The 23,000-nt window shown below is 40.9% G+C and overlaps 2 protein-coding genes and 1 long non-coding RNA gene across 3 annotated transcripts; 2 read left to right on the plus strand and 1 right to left on the minus strand.

Annotated features, from left to right (window-relative positions):
- Nucleotides 1–3,009: 3,009 nt before the first annotated feature.
- Nucleotides 3,010–7,839, minus strand: LOC131994916 (uncharacterized). Its single transcript, XM_059362068.1, has 2 exons — nt 6,926–7,839; nt 3,010–4,587 (listed from the first exon to the last, which is right to left on the minus strand). The coding sequence occupies exon 2, from the start codon at nt 4,582–4,584 to the stop codon at nt 3,010–3,012; it is 1,575 nt and encodes a 524-aa protein (XP_059218051.1). The 5' UTR covers nt 4,585–4,587; nt 6,926–7,839.
- On the plus strand, nt 4,868–7,325 carry LOC131994919 (uncharacterized). The gene is made up of 2 exons (XR_009396955.1): nt 4,868–5,213; nt 6,635–7,325. It is a non-coding gene; the product is annotated as an uncharacterized LOC131994919 (long non-coding RNA).
- Nucleotides 7,840–8,120: 281 nt separating the features above from the next.
- Nucleotides 8,121–22,282, plus strand: LOC106089268 (splicing factor 1). The gene is made up of 6 exons (XM_013255086.2): nt 8,121–8,431; nt 11,198–11,757; nt 11,826–11,957; nt 12,792–12,867; nt 20,246–20,398; nt 20,462–22,282. Exons 1-6 carry the CDS (start codon nt 8,220–8,222, stop codon nt 21,636–21,638), a joined length of 2,310 nt encoding a protein of 769 aa, XP_013110540.2. The 5' UTR covers nt 8,121–8,219; the 3' UTR covers nt 21,639–22,282.
- The last annotated feature ends 718 nt before the right edge of the window (nt 22,283–23,000 follow it).

A 23,000-nucleotide genomic window follows, 5' to 3' on the forward strand; every position in this document is an offset into this window, starting at 1 on the left:
ATTTTGGAATTATCTCACTCTCAGGGTCATTCAGGAGCTGCAACTTCCTGGCTAGGGCGTAGACGCTACCATGACTGATCATATTCATTCCAAATAGTGCGAAATAAGGTGTAACCCCGATGGACGAATGTATAGAGGAACGCAATGAGCATTCTATTTCGGACAGATATTTATCCCAATCCTGATGGCTCTCTTTCAAATACGACCGTATAGCCGCCAAGATGGACTGATTAACTCTCTCCGAAGCATTCGCTTGGGGAGAGTGCGTAGCCGTTCTAAGGTGGTTAATTCCGAAATTCCTCATCAACTCCTGAAATTCCTTACTAACGAACTGCTGCCCGTTATCGGACACAATTGTCTCGGGCGTACCAAATTTATGGAAGACCTCAGAAACCAGGAACTTTATCACATTCTTAGAGCTCGCCTTTGTCATTGCCTTCAACAAAACGTATTTGCTTAGATGGTCCAACACGATAAAAATAAAAGAGTTCCCATTCTTCGAGCGAGGGTATGGGCCTAAGAAATCTATATATATTCGTTGAAAGGGTCTCTCAACTATGGCCTCTTTTCCCATAGGAGGACGAAGAGTAGTATTTGCCGGTTTTGTAGACTTACACATTTCGCAACCTTGCACAAACTCCCTAACCTGTGTGGTCATGTTGGGCCAATAGAAATACCCCCTTATCCTTCTCAAAGTTTTGTGAAAGCCGCCATGTGAAGCTTGCGGCGGACAGTGAGATTTCTCAATGATACCGGCGGTCAATTCCTGGGGAACCCATAGCTTCCACGAAAAATCTTCGTGAATAGGCACGCCATCGTAGTGCTGGGTCCTTTTGTAGACATACCCGTCTACAACTTTAATATCTGGCAAACTGTCAGCATTCTTCAACACAGTGGAAATGAGTTCACTATAATCATCCGACTTAAAAACCTCCGCGGACAAATCTATCAGAGATTCGAGATCAGTCGACAACTCCTCCATGCCATATCTGGACAGGGTATCTGGCACTACATTTTGGGAACCCTGCCGGTGCTCCACCTTAAAAGAAAACGACTGGAGATGCAGACTCCACCTAGCTAAGCGTCCGCTAAGGTCCTTATGCGACATTAGCCACTTCAAACTACTATGGTCCGTGATAATGGTGAAAGGCATTAATTCGAGATAGGGGCGAAACTTCTTCACCGCCATTACCACGGCCAAGCATTCTCTTTCCGTTACGGAATAATTCCGCTGAGCAGACGTCAACTTCTGGGAGAAGTACGCTATTGGATGCTCTGCGCCTTCTTCGTCCTTCTGAAAAAGGACAGCTCCAATTCCAAGGTCGGAGGCATCACACTGTACAAAGAAATGTTTCTCAAAATTGGGATGTGTCAAAATAGGACTTGTGACAAGGGCATTTTTCAAATTATCAAACGCTGACTTAGCCTCATCGGTAAAAACGAAATGTTTGCACTTCTTTAAAGTGTCGAAAATTGGTGCCGCAATGGTGGCATAATTGGGTATAAATCGTCTATACCAACCCGTTGCGCCCATAAAGCTACGGACCTGTTTGGCCGTCTTCGGATAACTGAACCGAGTTATGGTATCCACCTTGCTTGGATCCGGTTTGAGCTCTCCTCCACCAACAATGTAGCCTAGGTAACGAAGCTCCTTAAAGCAAAATTTAGACTTAGCCACGTTAATTGTCAACCCGGCTTCGTCTAATAACTTTGCTACGCGCTCGAGCAGTACCATGTGGGTGTCGAAGTCTGGCGAAACAATCAGCAGATCATCCAAGTAGACAAATACACGATCACGTATTGCTGAAGGGATCACTTTATCCATTAAACGGCACAACCTTTGAGCTGCGTTGCACAACCCAAAAGGCATTACCGTGAAATGGTAAAGTGGTCTCCCCGGCACGGTGAACGCTGTCTTTTCTCTACTTGAATGATCCAATGGTATCTGCCAGAATGCGTCCTTCAAGTCGACACTCGAGATGTAGTATGTATCACCCAGCCGGCTCAGCAACCCTTCAATGTGCGGGAGCGGATAAGCGTCTTTGGTCGTCAGGGCATTGAGCTTCCGTGCGTCCAAGCATAGCCGGTTCTTCTCCCCCTTGCGGACAAGAGTTACCGGGTGACTCCATGCGCTTTCACTAGGCTCAATGACTCCCATGGCCAACATCCTATCCAGCTCCGCGTACATCAACTTTTGCACTGCCGGTGAAACTGGGTAATGCTTACTCTTCACAGGTACTGCGTCGCCGGTATCGATGGTGTGGACTTCAGACTTTGTTTTACCCAAGCCCTTCTTGGTATAGCAGGGGAATTTGGCCATTATCATCTCCAAACGTTGCCGTTGTAGATCAGATAGGCTATGCATCTTTTTGTCATCATCAGCCCCACCATCCGCTTCATCACATAAGCTAACACTGTTGGTAGTAAGGCTTTCCACCGATGCGAACAAGCCGAAGGCCTTCATGAAATCTACTCCGAGGAATAGTTCTTTCTTCAAAGTGGGTACAAGGTAGAAAGTGATCTCCCGGGTTCGGTTATTGAAGGTAATTGGAACGCTAAATTTGCCAACCATCCTGTGTGGGGTCTCATCAGCAGTGCTAATGAAAGAATAGAAATTCTGGACTTCAATGCCAACTCTCTTTGTAAATTCAATGCAGTCCTTACCTAGGCAACAAACGGTGGCACCACTATCAAGCAAACCCTCTATATCAGCGCCCTGGATTCGAATTTTCGTGTAAAGCCTCGCATCGTCACCTTCATACAAAGACGCAGAAGCAATAGCGTGACGGATCTGTTTCCTGCGCTTATAACGTTCTCGCGCTCTTTTAACTTTTGTAGAAACCTGACCAAAAATTCTTGCTCTAGCCTCTTCATATTCCTTCACACGCACATGCAAGGGTTTCAACTCTCTAACCTGGCTCTCTATCTTCAAGGTTTTCGCTTCTGGATTAACCAGAATTGTAATTGGAGTTGTATTGGAAATGTCAGGTGTTTCTTCAGAATCCTCTCTTACTGCTGCGGGATCTCTGTCTGTGTGGAACGCGCTTCCGCAGTACGAGGCGCGCTCCGTGTCAAGTTTCCCTGACACTTAGGACACTTTGGTGTAACAACTCCCTCTTTACCACATCGAAAGCAGAAAACTCGACCCATGGGTACAGGACACTCTATGTAGCTGTGACCCGACTTCCGACAATTCCAGCAGGTGTATTTGGTAGTGTCTTTCAAGGCGTCCACCTCTAGGTTCACCGCTTCATGCACCGTCTCCATATTTGCTTCTTCGTAGTAGAGCTCATGCACTCTTGGAGCTTGAAAAGACCTTTGTTGGTAGGCTTGCCGCTGGTTAGCTAACATGCTTTCTGCACGCTTTACTTCCTGTCTGAAGTGGTTCAAGCCACGGAGTTTTATGGGAAAAATCAGAGCTGCCAAGGCAGATTTCAAATTGCCTTTCATTATCTCCACTAGGTCACGTTCAGAATACGGAAATCTCTGCTGATTCCTAAGTTTCACAACAGCATTGAAGAAATCTTCAAAAGATTCTTGTGGTTGTTGACGGCGGTCCATAATTCTTTTTTGAATCTGAAATTCGCTCTCGAATCGTCTAAATTGGCACAAAAAGGCATTTTTCAGATCATCCCAGCTTTGGAAAGGCGCAATTCCTCGCTGCTGCCAGTACCAATCTAAAGCGGTTCCATCTAGCAGTTGTGGAAAATTCTTAACCAACGCTTCGAAAGGATATACATAATCCTGCCTCATTGATTCTACTCGGAACACGAAGTCTTCGGCATCCATCGTTTTGCCGCTGCCGTCAAACTTTATTCCCCATTTCTGCAAATCCATTCTTGGACCTGGGGATGGTATATATGAATAAGGCGTATTTTGTGAAGACTGCCAGTAAAAAGCTTCCGGTGGTTGCGTTACATCGCGATTGAAGCGCTCATGTATATAAGCATTGTTGTTGGGTGCTGGCCTATTTGCTGTTCCTGGCCCCGTCAAAGGTGGTGGATTGCGGAAACCTGGCCACTGGCCGGACTCCCTAGCTTGGTCAAATCTTGGTGGTGGCGGCATACCTTGGTGCTCTGCTCTGACGTGAACATCTGGTCTAGGCATACTCGGAGGAGGCTGAAGTGCCGCTATGGGCGGAATACTGTGCCTTACACTATCCATTCGCTGGTTTAATGCACTCCCCAATTGCATTATTTCCTCCACGCTCCTCATCAACTGCGCTTGAGCTACGCCAACGGATGCGATCATTTCGTGTATGCCATCACCATATCCTGGTTCCATCTGGAACTCCATGTTCTCTCTTCGGAAGTCTCTGCGTATGCCTTGCGCTGTCTGGCTAGCGAAGGCGGGTGAAATCACTGTATTGTTTAGGACATCAGAATTAAATGACACGTCACTTGATACATGTGGTGCTATAGACGATGTTGTCGTGGTGGTTAGAGCGGCGCTGCTATGGATTGCGGTCGAAGCGGTCACAGCGGTGTTTTCTGCCATCGGACGAGTGTCTGCTCCCGATGTGGAAACTGGAACGTCGTTCTCCATCTCCGACTGTTGCCTACTTCCTTGCCTGGTCAATACCATTGCCTATATAAGTAGCAAATTAAACGAAAGCGTAAATTAACACACACCCCCCTCACCATAAAATATGTCGCACACAATGTGAAAACAAGGTATATTCAAAGCGTATAGAATTCCATATAAAAAAAAATAATAAAAATAAAAATTCCAAAAACAAATCTAAATAAAATGGTAAATAAATTCAAGCGTATGTAAATGACTAAATTCAAACCCAATTTATAATAAACCCGTCGCCTAACTCTCTCCCTGAGATTCAGACGGTAAACTAAATTCAAAATTCAGGTCCCAAACTATCAACCTAATCCTAGAAGTAATTGCGCTAAAATCGAACTCAATCGTATCGTATAAAGCGTGATACAAAAACGTCCTTGAAATGTGTAACTATTTAGAGATAGGGTTTTCAGGGGACGATAAGATGAAAAGTAGGGTATATATTCCAATAAAACTGACAAATGCCAGCCTTACTAAAACTTTCTTGATTCCTTACAGGTTTGTGGGTGCTTCGGATGAAATCTACACTAATGGAAAGGAATATCTCACGCAGACCATGACCGAAGCGATGACTGGTGGACACTAGCCGGAGTCTGGGACAGGTGACTAGGATCACAAACAACCCCCTCGGTCGGACCTAGGTAAGCTATTCTTGGTCTATTGCTAACAAATCTATATGGATGGTTTTGCTAACTAACCCTAAATTTAAGCTATTAGTTACCTAGTGTGCTACCAACTAAACTAAGACTATAAATTAGGGCAGACTAACAAAAGGCATGTTAGCTAGGAGCCTCCCGCTCAAATACCAAGAGAGTTGACGGCTACGCGGACCAATTCCTTGGAACCTTTGCCGGGACCGAAAATTCCTGATGTTTCGCCTGGAATTCTCCTAGCAAACACTTACTATTTCTAATTAATTCAAACTATTGCAATTGTAACAAACACTAACTCTAATCTAACCTATGGCTACCAATCTTAATCTGTCTAACGACTTCCGATTGGGTCCTAGACTAAATGCGAATTCGTTTGCCTCCCTAATGGCACAATTTAGCGTATTGGCAAACGCAGAGGACTCTCGAGATTAACTCTACGTGACCTAAAATCCAAATCGTATTGCTAAACTAAACCTATGTTTCTTTTTCGGGCCCCACGTTGGGCGCCATTTTGTCCTGTCCTGGTTCAATAATCGTTTTAATGTTTTCGATGACCGCTTGTCGCCTGCTGGCATGATGGCGTATGCGCGGCTAGTGCTCGCCGGATGGGGTGGTTCTTTGCGCAAGCGAATCAAACGTATCAGGAACAAAAGAAAATTTACATGCCAGACTGATAAGGTAAAAGAAAAAGGTATGTTTGACCCGAAAAAGAAACGTACTAATCTAATATGGCTAAATAAAAAGGGCAAGCACCACACCTACCTGTTGGAAGCCTTCTCGCCTGGTGTTCTGGCGAGGATAATGCCCTCCCTCTGGAGTCGGAGCTCCACCATAGCAACTTTCAAGTCAGTTGCCCCGTACCTACCTCTTCATCTTATCACCCCCTTCCTATCTCCTCCTCCCTAAGATCTACATGATCTCAATAAAATTCATTGTCTCTTCGTAAACGTTACAAACATTCCAGGTAGTCTCTTTATTTATAAAAGATGGTTAATTTATGATGACCACATGAAAAATTCAGAACAAAAACAAGAGGCATCATCCAAAATTCATAATAAAAAAGGAAAAACTCGAAACATTATGGCTTTAACTTCTTATCTCAACTTTTCTACATTAGCTTAGCAAAAAAAAAATAAATAAATTTAAAGACAGTATAAAAGAATCATATGTAGGTGGGTATGCTAGCTTCGAACAGATCTAATGGCATCTCTTCGCTTCCTTCGGGGCTTCTGCCGCTGAGCAAGTTAGGCTGTGCCCACAATGGCAGCTTACTCCGTCTGTCCGTCTATGTCCGTCCGAATAGTGTAAGGTTAAAGGTAAGTAAAAGGGGTATTATATAAAAATAAAAGGGGTATTTGGAATTAGATTTTTTTTATCTCATATCTGATTTCTTTTCTTCTTCTTTTTAGGCCTTTACCACGCCCGAAAGGACGGCCTCTTCTAGGTACTAATTTGGAACAAGGATCCCTATGGAGACTTCCTACCTGCCTAGAAAGAGCTCTATCTATTGGGGAAGGGTAAATACCATGTAGTACGGTTGACGGTATAATCAAAGATGAGTACCCTAGAAAAAAAATGCCTGCCTTTTCAAAAAAAAAACTAATTTCCTTTTTTTTCTTTTATTTTTAGGTAATATGTACGTCCGTCCGTCCGAAGGTTTAGTTTTAAGTATTATGTTAAGGGTCTTTGTAAGCCGTCACCTGGAGCACTGCGGTCTGCGAGTGCTTTTGAAGGAAGTCCCACGCTGGTGCAGAGATGAGCCGTTGGTGAGCAGCGTTTTTTTTTGTTTTACTTTTAATTAGTTTAAGCTTTAGCGTAATGATTAAGTTGTTTTCTTTTTGATTAAGTTTATAATTAAGTTTCTTTTTTTTTTAGTTGGAATTTATTTTTCAATAAGTGGTTTTAATTCAGTTTCTTTTTTTTTTTTCACTCTTTAGAGCTAGGTATTAAGGTAGTTTCAAGGATAGTTTTTAAGGTAATTTTTAAGGTTGTTTGTTAATTCAGTTTGTAAGATGTTTCTTTTTTTTCTGTTTAGCTATCAGAAGCTTTTGTTTTTTTTTTCTCTTTTCTTTTTTTTTTGCAATAAAGGAATCGAATGATTTTGCTTTGGTCTGTTTTTTTTTCTTTTAGAATTCAGATCATTTTCTTGTTCATCATTTAAAATAAAAGTGCCTTTTTCAATGTTAGGCTTTTAGAGGTTTCATCCCTCTTTGGATTGTTCGGTTTTGTGTCATCATCCACTTGCTATGCAGTCTTTGTAGCAATGCAACACAACAACACCAACACTACACGACCGCGGCTGCACTTTTTTTTAATTCTTTTTTTTTTCTTGCTCGTTAAGCTCACTTCCAGTTGTCTTCTCGGCTCACCTCCGGCTTGCTGCACAGTCCAAATCAAAAAGAAAGATTTCCTTTCCTAGGACAGTGGCCTATGTTGTCATTTTGTTCATCATGGCGCTCTTCCCAGACCGAACTTCCTCTGATGGGCCAAATGACAACACAACACCAACTGTCCTACTGTCAATCAGGCAGGGGTCGGGGTTCATGCCTAAGCAACTGATTTTGTTCGGCAATTGCCCGCTAGGTGTCGCTTTTGGGGACAATAAGGTGCACGCGACAAAGAAAGGTGTTATCATTAATTGACAGTTATTGAAAAACACGTTCTGTGCCATATAAAGTTATAAAAGGAGAAGTAAAGTATGAAAAATTAAATAAAATCAAAGAAAAGAAAAAATCGTTTTACGGATTTTGGCAAAAGCTGCACGTACACACGATGAGTGAGATCATGATGTGCCGTCTAAAAGGGTCATAAGTACTATTTACAATTTTGTATTTTCCATCCCTGCACAGTACCTTTTTTTGCAGTTATCGATATACATCGCTTGTCGTCTACCAATTACTTTGCCAAGTAATTTTTCACTTATTAACGTGGTAGATATTTCGTCTAGAGAAAAATTTTATTTGCTGCATTGGGTACAAGTGAAACATATTGAAAATGAGTGAATTCCAAATGCCATCGATAGGCACAATGGAAAATTTGCCAGTTGATGCTTATACAGATGGTAGTGCCAATATGGGTAACAATTCCACTGGCAATGATGAACGCTATGGCAGCCGTAGTGATTACGACAAAGCGGAGGTAGAAAAGCATAAACGTTCGCGTTCTAAATCAAGAGATAAGGACAAGGAACGCAGTAAAAGAAAAAGGTGAGTTGTATTCAATGCATACATAGGATTAAAGGAAGTTTTTGAAAAAAATATATATTTGAGTATGTTTTTATATATGTACATATACTAAAGCCCTGAAGAAGTGGAAGGTCCCAAAAAAGTCCCATTGTTAAATAAGTAAGAAAAATCAATAGGTATGTATGATTAAAGCGCTTGGGTATTACTCCTAATTTTTGGTTCCAAGCCCAGGGTGTGGGTAAATAATATCAGCCAATCCAACATTGGGAAATGAAAGTACAACAAGAAGTGGCTCCTTTATGGTTTGAATCCTCGTGTGCGTGTATATGCTATTAAAAAGAACGTATTGTGAAAAGACGAAATTCATACCAGCTACAGGATTTTAATACCGAATAGTCTGTAGTTGAATGTCTCAAAATTTCCATTTACTTTCGTAAGGGGTTGTTGTACCATCTCACTTTTGTTGTAGTTTTCTATTGTTGGTATTTGCTTCCACCACTAGAGTTTAAATAGAAATATGAACAAAATAAGTCCGGGCACAAGCAGGACAGATTTTCAATCATTTTGACCCGGTTCATATTAGACCAAACTACCAGTGGTATATTTTTTTTCGGATGATATTCACAGCTTTTGTTACCTTAATGTCCTGAATGCTATTTAAATCCATCTTTTACTTTGCTATATCCAGAGTTTCTTTCGTTAAGACCTAAACGGACAATGGTTTGGATGGCAACTGCGTTAACAGCCCAGTATATACTGCTTGTACATGGGTGGGATCTTTGTCTGCTAACATCTCGTCTTATTATCTAGGGCAGCATTCTGAAAATTTGAGTATTTTTCCACTGCGTGTCGTTTAGCTGGAGACCTCCGTAGCGCAGAGGTTAGCATGTCCGCCTATGACGCTGCACGCCTGGGTTCGAATCCTGGCGAGACCATCAGAAAAAATTTTCAGCAGTGGTTTTCCCCTCCTAATGCTGGCAACATTTGTGAGGTACTATGCCATGTAAAACTTCTCTCAAAAGAGGTGTCGCGCTGCGGCACGCCGTTCGGACTCGGCTATAAAAAGGACACCCCTTATCATTGAATCGGACTAGCCTCATTGATATGTGAGAAGTTTGCCCCTGTTCCTTAGTGAAATGTTCATGGGCAAAATTTGCAATTTTATCGTTCAGCTGGCGAACTCATATAGTTTATCACAGGCCGGTCAATTGCCTTGCTAGCAGTAAATTAGAAATTCGACAACTAGTCTCCGGAGTAGAAGTATCGCCTGCATTTTGTCTGCTGGCTAGAAAAGAGAGTTCGGTCTGAACGACTCTTTTACTCGGGTTCTTTTCAGGCTTCAGTGCCCATTTTCCAGAGTGCTCAGAGACATTGAAGATCTATGTCATGCACTCGAATTCCGGTACATTCAAGTTTTTCAGCATCAGTGTAGAGATTCTGTCTGAACACACCTTGCACGACTTGGCGCTGACATATGTAACTTCGGTCACGGCAAATTGTGATGTTTGTTCATTGGTTTGGGTTCCACGAACACGACAAATGGCTCATTTACTTCCTGAGTTATTCTAATTAAATCGACGAAGGGATCAGTCACTATTACATCGCCAAATGTGACTGAAATTCTGTCATCCGTCTTGCTGGGGTTCAAAACTGACTTAACCGTAGAGCGGAGTTTGTCAATCCCGCCACCAAAGTTACTTTGCTTCAAGTGCTCTATCCGTAAATTCCGTTTATGCGCGTTGACCAACTTATTCTATTAATGATGTCTCGGATTTTCTTCTCAGCAAAAGGTATATCTGAAAGAGGTGGCAGCCTTTCGAGATTATGAAATCATGATGATCACTCAATGTCGAGACTCCCGGCACGGGATAGCTGTGAGCACCATACAGGCTATAACATTCAGGTCCGATCTTTGTGGTGTTCATTGCTATTACGAGAAGCTTAGCTGTGAGCTACCGTGCGCGTCCAAAAGTTGTTGTTGTTTTAGCAGTGTGTTGTACACCGAGGAGGCAGCCCTTGCCGATGAAGGAATCCATCGGGTCAATCCGGTACGTACAACCGGCTGCCATGGGATTGTCATTAACAGTTTATTAAGGAACAGTGGCAATATTCACACATATCAATGAGTGGTGTCCGATTCAAGTTTTAGCTTAATGATAAGGGGCCTCCTTTGTATAGCCAATTCCGTACGGAGTGCCGAAATGCGATACCTCTTTGGGGAGAAGTTTTTACGTGGCAAAGTGCCTCACAAATGTTGCCGTATTAGGAAGGGATAAACACCACAATAAAAAAATTCCTTCGAATCTTGCCTTGATTTGAACCCAGGCGTTCAACCGCATAGGCGGATATGATAACCTCTGCTCTACGGTGGCCACCAGCCCCTGGCCACAGAACCAAATTCGAGTTTCTTTTCAATTTGACACGGACCTGAGGTATACGGAACGGGCGCACCAGTATGACCCAAACAGGACAAAAAACAATCACAAAACAAGCATCCGATTTTTGTTGCTGTAGCAGTGTGTTGTAAACTGTCCAAGAAGGACTCCTTCGGTTCAATCCGGCATGTACAAACGGCAGCCATGACATTGAATCTGGTTCTAAGGATCGTCTGTCATGAGATTTGGTATTAAAACGACTATCTTAAGCATAAAACTGACCATGGCATAAGAACCACTTTGGCTATTTTATATTTGTCCATTTATGATAAGACTTAGTCCATGCTGTTATTCAAACCAAAAATACGTTGCGTTAAATTTTTTTATAATTTCTTTTTGTTATGAATTTCAGGGATCGATCGAGGGACCGAGATCGTGAAAAGGATAAGGATAGAGATCGTGTTCGGGATCGGGATCGTGACCGAGATCGTGATCGTGATTACAGACGTTCAAATCATCGTTCAAGTCGTGATCGTACAAGTCGAGACAGAGATCGCTCAAGTCGTGATAGAGATCGTGCAAGTCGTGATCGGGATCGTGAACGCTCCAATCGCAGAGACCGGGAAAGAGATTCCCGTGCACGTCGTAGCAATTCACGACCATATGATGATTATGATTCAAGACGAAGGCGCGAACGTAGCAGAGATCGTCGTCGTTCTCGTAGCCGTAGCTATGATAGAGATCGTCGCAAACGCAACAGTCGTACTCGTGATAGGAGTATGTCAAGAGAAAGATCCGAACGCATGCACTTGGAATCGATCAAAGAAGAAGTTACTCGAGATAACCGTTTGGATTTAACCCAAACCATACAGGAATTGATGAGCAGCACCACAAATGCTAAAAACTTTGCGGCTTTGTTTACCTGCAACAACAGCAATGATTCCATGTCCAATGGACCAACAGAAAATTCACGTGAGTTTTAGCATTAGATCGTTAATTAGCAAAATTTTTGAGAGACTGGGAAACTTTTTTCTTTGCAGAAGAGGAAACTGAGAGAAAGCGCCGCAGGAAATCTCGTTGGGGTGGAACCGAGAACGATAAAACATTCATACCAGGCATGCCGACAATTTTGCCGCCAACACTGGATCCAAAACAGCAGGAAGCATATCTAGGTAATTGTTTTTGCAAAAATATTTTTATTTTATATAAAATCCTTAGATAAGACTTAAGTTAAGACAGGTCATCAAGTAAGTTTCACAAAAAAGCAAAACAAAACTGAATTATGATAAGAATAGGTAGCAGGCAAACAACTACAAATCAATATCAGCGGGCTCTTTATAGCAAATCGCAGTGACGAAAACGAGGTCTCCAGCGGTTTCCTCCCTGTGTTAACAAAAAACAAAGACAAACATGGAAAGCAGCAGTATCGGGAATCAGTGTCAATGCTTTGTTTTGCATTATCAAATGAAAACTAATCAAAACTTCTTCGTTTTCTTTTTGAAGGCATACTCTCTGTCGCTCAAATAAAATTTAAGAAATTCCCAACGAGTACCACTACAAAGGATGTGAAGAAGATATAAATGAGGAATCATACACACTTAACTAAGCTTGAGCATACTTTTTTGTATCGACTATTGTATTTGCAATCACCTACTAATTTATCTCAAGTCTTCTTTTTAGAATCTCAAAACTAAAATGTTTATAATGTGTTCATCACAATATCAGACCCAATTATTGTTTTTTAATAATATTTTGATTTGTTTTCTTCAGTTTACTATGAAACTCGTACGATACTTGAGCGTGCGTGACCCCCAAAGAACAACCACATCTACATCGTCGTTTGTCTATAGACATACAAACCAAAAACATCGTTAAATCTTATGTTTATGTTTATTAAAGTTGTTTTTATTGAAATGTTCATCAAGATAAACCATACTAATATAGAGGCTTACTGCCTCTTTTTCTTTCTTCTTTTTTTTCTTAACCAACCAACCTTTTAATTACAGTTCAACTTCAAATTGAGGAAATCAGTCGTAAGCTGCGTACCGGTGATTTGGGAATACCACAGAATCCAGAAGAAAGGTTTGCACTCTTATTTAAGTTATTTACACTGATATATGAACTGATATTTTTGTAATGTTCTCTACCTACCTACCTACCTACCTATCAACCACCAAACTACTATCATTCGTCAATGGAGTTGCATGTGGACGATTTAATGTGATGTGTAGCAGTCACAGTAAATATTTTTCGGTTAATGCAATAATTTAAAGATTAATGTTACAGGAAAGAGTTATGTTGATGAAATAGCTGATTATGGGAATGATATGTATAGGGAAATGTGTATATATAGGGAAATTTTTAGAATGGGTGGTAGGGTAAGAAGTTCGATAGTAAAAAAATTTTGGGTATTTTTCATCTCCCTCCCGTTTGACTATTTCATCTCACTCCCGTTTGACTATTTGAGCACACGGATTGATTAGTTCGTCCAAATTTCCATATATTTTGACTGATGGGTTTTACAAATGCTTTCAAACACTCACTTCTGAAGCGAAAGAAGTTTTTTTATACCCACCACCGCAGGATAGGGGGTATATTCATTTAGTCATTCCGATTGCAACACATCGAAATATCAATTTCCGACCCTACAAAGTATATATATTTCGGATCGTCGCAAAATTCTAAGACGATTTAACGATGTCCGTCTGTCCCTCCGTCTGTTGTAATCACTTTACAGGCTTCAAAATTGAGATATTGAGCTGAAATTTGGCACAGATACGTCTTTTACGCTTGAACGGGCCAAATCGGACCATATTTGGATATAGCTGCTATATACACCGATTTTCCGATAAGGGTCTAATGCCCATAAAAACTTTATTTTTCATCCGATTTTGCTGAAACAGTAAGTAGTTTTAGGCCTCCCGACGTCTGACCCAAATATGGTTCCAATCGGACTATATTTAGATAAAGCTGCCAAATAGACCGATCTGCCGATAAGGAGTCTGAAGCCCATAAAAGCTTTATTTATTACCCAATTTCGCTGAAATTTTAAACAGTATGCTATTTCTGCTATATAGCTGCCATAAAGACCGATCACCCGATAAAGGGTCTAAAGCCTATAAAAGCTTTATTTTTTGACAGATTTCGCTGAAATTTGAAACAGTGAGTAGAGTCAGTCCTCTCAACTTCGAACCTAAATGTTGTACAGATCGGCCTACATTTATATATAGCTGCCATATAGACCGATCTGCCGATAAAGGGTCTGAAGCCCATAAAAGCTTTATTTTTTGTCCGATTTTGCTGAAATGTAAAACAGTGCGTGGTTTTAGGCCTTTGAACATCTGACCCAAATATAGTTCAGATCGGCCTACATTTAGATATAGTTGCCATATAGACCGATATCCCGATAAAGGGTCTGAAGCCCATAAAAGCTTTATTTATTGCCAATTTTGCTAAAATTTGAAACAGTGGGTTATTCTAAGCCTCCCGACATATGACCCAAATATAGTTCAGATCGGCCTACATTTAGATATAGCTGACATAAAGACCGATGTGCCGATAAAGGGTGTGAAGCCTATAAAAGGTTTATTTTTTTTATCCAATTTCACTGAAATTTGAAACAGTGAGTAGTTTTAGGCCACCCGCCATCCGACCCAAATATAGTAATAATAGGATTATATTTAGATATAGCTGTCATATAGACCGATATGCCGGTTAAGAGTCTGAAGCTCATAAAACCTTTATTTATTACCCGTTTTGTTGAAATTTCAAATACAAAATTCAACAGGGACTTACATTTATAAGACCACCCAATGTCCGTGCCGAATTTGGGTGCATAAGTTATCCAATTTTCATCGGATTGTGACGAAAGGGGGTTTACATATATACCCGAGGTGGTGGGTATCCAAAGTTTGGCCCGGCCGAACTTAATGCCATTTTACTTGTTATTCTTCTTATGGTCATAAAACTTAATGAAGCCTTAAAATAGGATTATTTGACAGTTCTGTAAAGGAAATCTGTCAAATAAACCTAATTCAAAGCTACATTAAGTTTTGTGAATACCGGTGTAGTTCAATTTCGTAACTTTAAATGATTGATCAAAATAGTAATCTTTTGGTTTTTAATTCATTTGAAACTAGGATTAGAATTTTAGTTTCGCATCGAATAAAGCTTTTTACATGCCTGTCATGTATATGATTGCATTAGTTGCGATTGCAACTCTCTTCATTGATATCAACAACAACAACTTCAGGTGGACGTTTTGTTGTTGCCATTGAAAACGTTTGCTTTGTTTATTTATCCCTTCAAATATATCAACAACAGCATTGCTGCCTATGTTGCTCTGTTTCGCAGGCCACGCGTGCTCAGTGGAATAGTTTTACTATCATTTATGTAAGCCTTTTACTGGCCGGTCATGTATATGATTCCTTTAGTTGGTTTTTTCTCCAAAGTGGGGTTCAAGATTAATGACCTTGAGAGTTATTTATATTTTTATTTCGTTTGTATATATACAAACAATATTTATATAATTTGATTTAAATATATGTGATACATGAAAACGGGTTATAATGGGAAAATTCGTGACTGAACAGCTCTGGGATGTATCGGACAATGCGTAGTACGGTGGCTGGTGACGTGCCAAAGGGGCTTCGTGGCTTGGATGTGCAAGTAAGCGTATGAGTGGGATGCGTGGGGGATTGTTCGATTTCTGAGCGACACTGGGCAAAACGCTGGCAGATTTGGAGGTCCTTGCTTCAATGTCTAAAGCGGTTTGCCCTTGTTTTCACTTCGCCCCATACACATGTTTTTTTCTATGTCCTTGAGTAAGAATTTGATGAAAGCAACTCTCTTGTGTTGTTTTTACCGTTTATTTTTGTGGGTGAAAACATAGCCAGTAAGTTATTGCCAATTAAAAAATGGCTGATATCATGACAAATAGTCTAAGCTGTCTAGCCGTTTTATAAAAAGAATTGATTATTTTTATCAAAAATCTAAACTGAAACTTCAAACTGAGATAGGTTAGGTTGAAAGGAGGATGCAGATATTAATCCGCCCCATGCTACTATGGACATACACTTAAGCCAGTAATCGGCTTGTTGTGAGCTCTCAAAACTATAAAGTAACCTATAAAAAGAAAATTTTAAGTTAGGAATTCCGTGCTACTTACAAAATTCTTAAATGTTTTCAATATCACTAAGTGCCGGTATCTGTTAGACGCGAAAGCCGGGCAATGATAAAGAAAATGCTCCAATGTCTCATCATTTTCCCCTCATGCCCAATACATGCTATCTCTTGAAACACCGATTTTACATAAGTGAGCTCGTAGTCCTATGTGTCCCGTTACGATATCAATAGCTATACTGACCTTCTTACTTCCTTTCAGTAAAAGCCTCGTCTTCTCACGATCTGGATCCCCCCATAGGATTTTCGCCGTCCTGCCGACCGTTTCGCTGTTTCACAATGTTGCATGCGCATTCGTCGCCCACTCCCTTGACTCGGATTGCGTCGAACCGAAAGGCTTCGGGTTAACCAAGTTTATTGACGGCAGTCCTCTTACCTTCACCGCCAAATCGTCTGCCCTTTCTTTTCCCCTTACTCCGTTATAGCCCGGCACCCAAACGATGCGGATTTTACCATCCTTAGAGAAGGCGTTAATCTACTTCTTACACTGCAAGACTGTTCGTGACCTTACCGTCCTGGTTGTTATTACCCTTATGGCAATTTTACTGTCGGCAAAGATGCTCACACTCGACGTTCTCGCGTTAGCACCAGATCTCCGCCTGCAGGATCGTATTATGGTCAGGCAGTCTAAAACATATCTCAGTCCCTGTGTTCTCAATGTAGATCCATAGGCCCACTATGTCCTTTAGCTTTGATCCATCCGTGTAACATGATCTTCCAGATGGCAATACTAGGGTTCCGTCAATCCAAGACTGTGCCGACGGCAGAGATGACTTCAAGGGTCATCTCAGGTATCCGATCGGAAATCTCTTCCCTTCCTTCCAGGTTTCCTATCGTGTCCTCGATAATACCGCGATGGTATGAGCTGTTCCCATCCCCAATTCATTCTCCCATCGCCTTAAGTCTCATAGCCGCAGTGGCTGCCTCACACTTAATCTATATGTCAATGTGTCGGATATCTAGAAAAGTGTAGGCGTACTTTCGAAGTCACACTCTCGAATGAATTTGTTCAGTTTTTATACCCATCACCGAAGGCATATTCATTTTGTCATTCCGTTTGCAACACATCGAAATATCAATATCCAACCCTATAAAGTATATATGTTCTTGATCAGTGTAAAAATCTAAGACGATTTAGTCATGTTTGTCCGTCTGTCTGTTGAAATCACGCGACAGTCTTTAGAAATAGAGATATTGAGCTGAAACTTTGCACAGATTATTTTTTTGGCCATAAACAGGCTGAGTTCTTGATACAGCCCCCATATAGACTGACCCGCCGATTTAGGGTCTTAGGCCTATAAAAGCCACATTTATTATCCGATTTTGCTGAAATTTGGGACAATGGGTTGTGTTAGACAATTCGACATAATTTTTCAATTTGGCTCAGATCGGTCCAGATTTGGATATAGCTGCCATATAGACCGATCTCTCGATTTAAGGTCTTGGGCCCATAAAAAGCGCATTTATTTTCCGATTTCGCCGAACTTTCGGACAGTAAGTTGCGTAAGGCTTTTCGACAAATTTCTGCAATTTGGCCGAGATCGGTCCAGATTTGGATATAGCTGCCATATAGACTGATCTCCCGATTTCAGGTCTTGGACCCATAAAAAGCGCATTAATTGTCTGATTTAGCCAACATTTGGGACAGTGAGTTGTGTCGGACTCTTCGACACATTCTTCAATTTGGCCCAGATCGGTCTAGATTTGGATATAGCTGCCACAAAACCGATCTCTCGATTTAAGGTTTTGGGTCCTAAAAGGCGCATTTATTTTCCGATGTCGCCGAAATTTGGGGCAGTGAGTTAAGTTAGGCTCCTCGACATATTTATGCAATATAGCACATATCGGCCCAAATTTGGATATAGCTGCCATATAGACCGATCTCTCGATGTAAGGTTTTGGGTCCATAAAAGGCGCATTTATTTTCCGATGTCGCCGAAATTTGGGGCAGTGAGTTGCGTTAGGTTTTTAGACAAATGTGAGCAATTTGAACCAGATCGGTCCAAATTTGGATATAGCTGCCATATAGATCGATCTCTCGATTTAAGATTTTGGCCCCATAAAAGGGACATTTATTGTCCGATTTACCGAAATTTGGTATAGTAAATTGTGTTGGGGCCTTCGACATCCTTCTTCAATTTGGCCCAGATCGGTTCAAATTTGGATATAGCTGCCATATACACCGAACTCTCAACTTAAAGTCTTGGCCCCATAAAAGGCACATTTATAATCCGATTTCGCTCAAATTTGACACAGTGACTTATGTTAGGCTTTTCGACATCCCTGTCGTATATGGTTCTGATCGGTCTATATTTGGATATGGCTGCCAAAAAGACTAATATTTTGTTCTACAAAATTGAACAATGACTTGTACTTATTAGACCTCTCAATATTCATGTCGAATTTGGTCCAATTCGGACCATATTTCGATAAAGCTGCTATGGGTAGAGATGGGCGATGGTTAAATATCCAAAAGGTATTTATCCGGTAAATTGGGTAAATACCTGGGTATTTACCCATTTATACCCAAGAACCATAAAGCTACCACCTGCATACTATATCGTTTCCTTGACCGATAGAGTCCTTTATCAGCAAGGGCTGCCGCCTCAGTGTACAGCACACTGCTACAACACAACAACCATCCTATGGAAAACGATTAGTTTCCGCCATACAACTTATATACTTTCTAACTTGTTCTTGTTGCAGTCACATTTGTTTCTGGAAAAATTGATCCTCTCAAGCTTATTTCGGTGAATATGATCGAAGAACTCTTCTTGCCGTCGAGACTTTTTGTTGCGTTCACGTTTCGCCTCTCTCGCACTTATTAAACTGCGATCCGAATCATCCTTTTTTGTCATTTGCATGATTTGATTTTCAGTTTAATGTGATATTTTTTCTACACACACACGCTGTGGTTCTAAATCATTCTTATTTTTTTTTGTCTTTCCAATGATTTGGTTTTCACTTTAATGTTGTATCTTTTCCCTTTTTTTCACGATACGCATTTTTTTAAAATACGACCATAAACTAATCAACATGTGCCACTTTGCTCTCTTCTGTTGAATTAACAATACGCCTAATATAACGGTATATTGTAATCAGCTGCATTTGACATGCTCTTGTTATTGTTGCCAGATTCAAAGAAAATTATTGGGCTAAAATGAATGCCAATGTATTTATATACCATACACCACTACTGTGTTACAGGGTATTATAACATGTGCATTTTTTGTAACGCCCAGAAGGAAGAGAGATTAACCCATTGATAAGTGTATCGATCGTCTTGGAATTATTTTCTGATTCGATTTAGCTATGTCTGTCCGTCTGTTCATGTTAATTTGTGTATAAACTACAGGTCGCAATGGGATTGATAGTCTTTTGGGATTTGTTTCATATGTCCATGTATTAAAAAAATTCCAAGATACTTTGGATGGGTTCAATTGAATCTTCATCATTTAAGCATTAGAGGCAAGTCCCTGTAGTTGTTGTTTCCTTAGGTAAATATAACAGATTCAATTCATTGCAGCAAGTATTTGTAAACATGAATACTAATCAATTGTTGTTTTCCCCCTTGAAAAACCTTTAGGTTCTCAAATACACAGAAACAAACAAATTCAGTGTTCTATAGGGGTGCTATCTATCTAGCTCTCTAGTACCACACTCTTCCCATGGGGTACATGTAAGCCAAGACATTGCCAAATTAGATGTTATAAGCTCATATCTATGTATCTTTTTTTAAAAATAATAACAATAATAAAAACCATCTTCTTTTTCCCCCTAAAGGAATAGAGAGAAAAACAAACAAAAACCACACACACTCAATCACAGTACAATCACAGTGTATAGAAAAAGAATAACCAAAGTGTGGACGGTCTGAGTCTGAGTCAGTAAAGAAAGCTAAGGCAAATGCCAAAATAATTCACTTTTGTTAAGAGATTATTAATCAAAATTTTTCTTTTTTTCCCCCCATTAAACAAAACAAATACCAACAAAAAAGACCTGAATTGATTGAATGGCAAAAACAGCGCAGTTGCAATCATTAATGAATTCTCTCTTTTATGATGATAATAATGATGATTAATCTAATAATTAATGCTTAATTAACTAATGATTTACAGGATTTACAGGAGATTAATAATGATAATGATAATCATAGGATTTATTTCAGAGCACATTTCAGCTTGGTTCATTTATAGAAATTTTATATTAAGAGCCTTGATGGGTGGTAAAGTTTGCTAAAGCAGCTAATTTTCTGTTTGTCTATTTGTCTCTTTGCCAGGTCTCCATCACCGGAACCCATTTATAGCTCTGATGGCAAAAGGTTGAATACCCGAGAATTTCGTTATCGCAAGAAATTGGAGGATCAAAGGCATCAATTGATACAGAAAATGCAGACGGTCAATCCGGACTTTAAGCCGCCAGCTGATTACAAGTAAGTGAAGGAGTAAAACATTAAAAATCGTAGTTGTTATGTTTAAATGGTTGCCCTTTTCAGACCTCCTGTTACCCGGGTCATTGATAAGGTCCTAATACCCCAGGAACAACATCCAGACATTAATTTTGTGGGTCTTTTGATTGGTCCTCGCGGCAATACTTTAAAGGCCATGGAAAAAGAAACCGGAGCCAAGATTATCATACGTGGCAAGGGCTCGGTTAAGGAGGGCAAAGTGGGCCGCAAAGATGGCCAACCTTTGGCTGGAGAAGATGAGCCCTTGCATGCTTTCATTACCGCCTCAAATCCAGAGGCTGTTAAAAAGGCTGTTGACAAAATCAAAGACATCATACGCCAGGGCATTGAGGTGCCCGAGGGTCACAACGATTTACGTCGCATGCAGTTGAGAGAATTGGCTCAGCTGAATGGTACTTTAAGAGAAACCGATTGTCCACGTTGCACCAATTGTGGTTCTACAGAACACAAATCCTGGCTTTGCCCCGACAAGCCCAATGTCACCAATAGCATAGTGTGTACTGCTTGTGGTGGAGCTGGCCATATATCCAAAGATTGCCGCAGTAAACGACCCGGCGCCGGTTTACCAGGCGAGGAAGGTGACAATTCTCAGGCCAAAATAGATGAGGAATATTTGAGTTTAATGGCTGAGCTGGGCGAAGGTCCTCCACCCTCGGCTGCCAAGCCCCAGCCGGATCCTTTGGCCCAGGTTCATATCAACCGTGGCTATAGCATCTTTGACAAGAAACCAGTGAGCATGCAAGCCATACAAACAGCACCACCGCCACATGCGGCTCTAAATGCTGTGGCTCCACCTCCACCCATTCCTCCCGCATGGGGCAACACCAATCCAACACCGGTAACAATGCCTCCATTGATACCACCACCTCCTACTACGCAGCCACCAACACCCGCTGCGCCACCGCTCATGCCTTGGATGAGTGTAAGCGCGCCTCAACCACCGCCACCAGGCGGTGATCCACCACCACCACCAGGTACTGGACCCTTGCAGCCACCAGGCACTGGACCTATGCCTCCTCTTTTGCCACCACCTGGAACTGGTTTGCCGCCATGGCAAGCTCCACCTGGCATACTGCCACCAGGATTTCCAGCTTGGGGTAGTGCCGCAGGAGGTTATGCACCTCCTCCCCCGCCGCCATGTGCCCCACCACCACCAGGCATAGGCAGTTTGGCACAGCCTCCACCACCCCCACCCCCATCATAAGAAAGTGGAAACTGTAAAACGACTTGCTAATCTCAATTCTTTGTCAATTGATGGGTGGTAACTTTAAAAGTGTGCTGCTGCAGTCAATCACCTAGTATATGAATTATACCAACACACATACATATATAATTTACTAACCGCAAACCTATGAGTCATTCTATAAAAAACAAAAACATTGTTGTATCTTTCCTGGTGTTTTTTTTTGTTATATATGAATGCGATTTTAAAAGCTCCCTTGCTGGAAGCTATAATAACTTTTAATGGTAGAAAATTAAAATTTCTATATAAACAAAAAAAAAAAATTGTATCTTATCATTTGAACGCACTGAAACTACTACTTTATAGTTTTAAGCATATACGTAAATACTTATAAATACATACACATACACAATTATATGTAAACAGCATCCTAGACAAACACACAGACAGACGGATATATACTTTCTTCACCTATACATTTGTAGAAATTGAAATTAACTTCCTGCTAGTGGATGATTTAGAGTTTGATATATACTTTGAATCTTTCATTTTTTTTTGTAGAAAAATGGATGCTGTTCCCTTTATATGACTTTGACATATTTCAATTATATACATACATATTTTTAATTAAATAATAGTATATCATCCAACTTTTCAATAAAGTAACTCTATAGTGATGTTAAACAAGAAAGAAAATTGAATTTTTAATGCATTTTAGTATCTTGAGGTATCGAAATTCCGCTGCCATTAGGCTTTAATGTAGACGAACGCACGAGAGACAAGGTGAAAAGGGGCAAGGAAGTTGAGGTCATGTTGAGTCAATTGATGAAAACCCATTTTCCTCAGGATACGGCGGGACAACGGCATATTGGAATAATGACGTTGATCGAAGGTTTATAATTACGGAATTTATTGTGAATGAATCCTTGAGGAGCTTCAAACCATTTAAGTCACCCGGACCTACCGGCGCCTCATCTGGCCAATATATACTGCAAAAGCCTGGCAGGAGGCAAGGGTGGTGTTTATACCCAAGCACGGCAAGGCAAGTTATGCGACACCAAAGGCCTACAGACCCAAAAGCCTACGTCTTTTCTACTGAAAACCATGGCACGTATTGTGGACACCATGATAAAGAGTAGGACATCCAGGGAACTGCTCAAGTACAAACAGCATGTGTATGTCAAGGGAAGGTCGATGGAGACTGCCCTGCACGAGGTTGTGCATAAAATAGATGAATCCTTCGATGACAAAATACCCTGGTGGTATGCATTGATATCGAGGGGGTTTGTAACAATGTGCGGACCGACACTCTGATCCGATCATTAGACCAGTACCGGGTGGACCGGGTCCTTAGAAACTGGATAAACCATATGCAAAGGAAAT

This window comes from Stomoxys calcitrans, chromosome 2, assembly GCF_963082655.1.
Source record: "Stomoxys calcitrans chromosome 2, idStoCalc2.1, whole genome shotgun sequence".
Lineage (NCBI taxonomy): Eukaryota > Metazoa > Arthropoda > Insecta > Diptera > Muscidae > Stomoxys > Stomoxys calcitrans.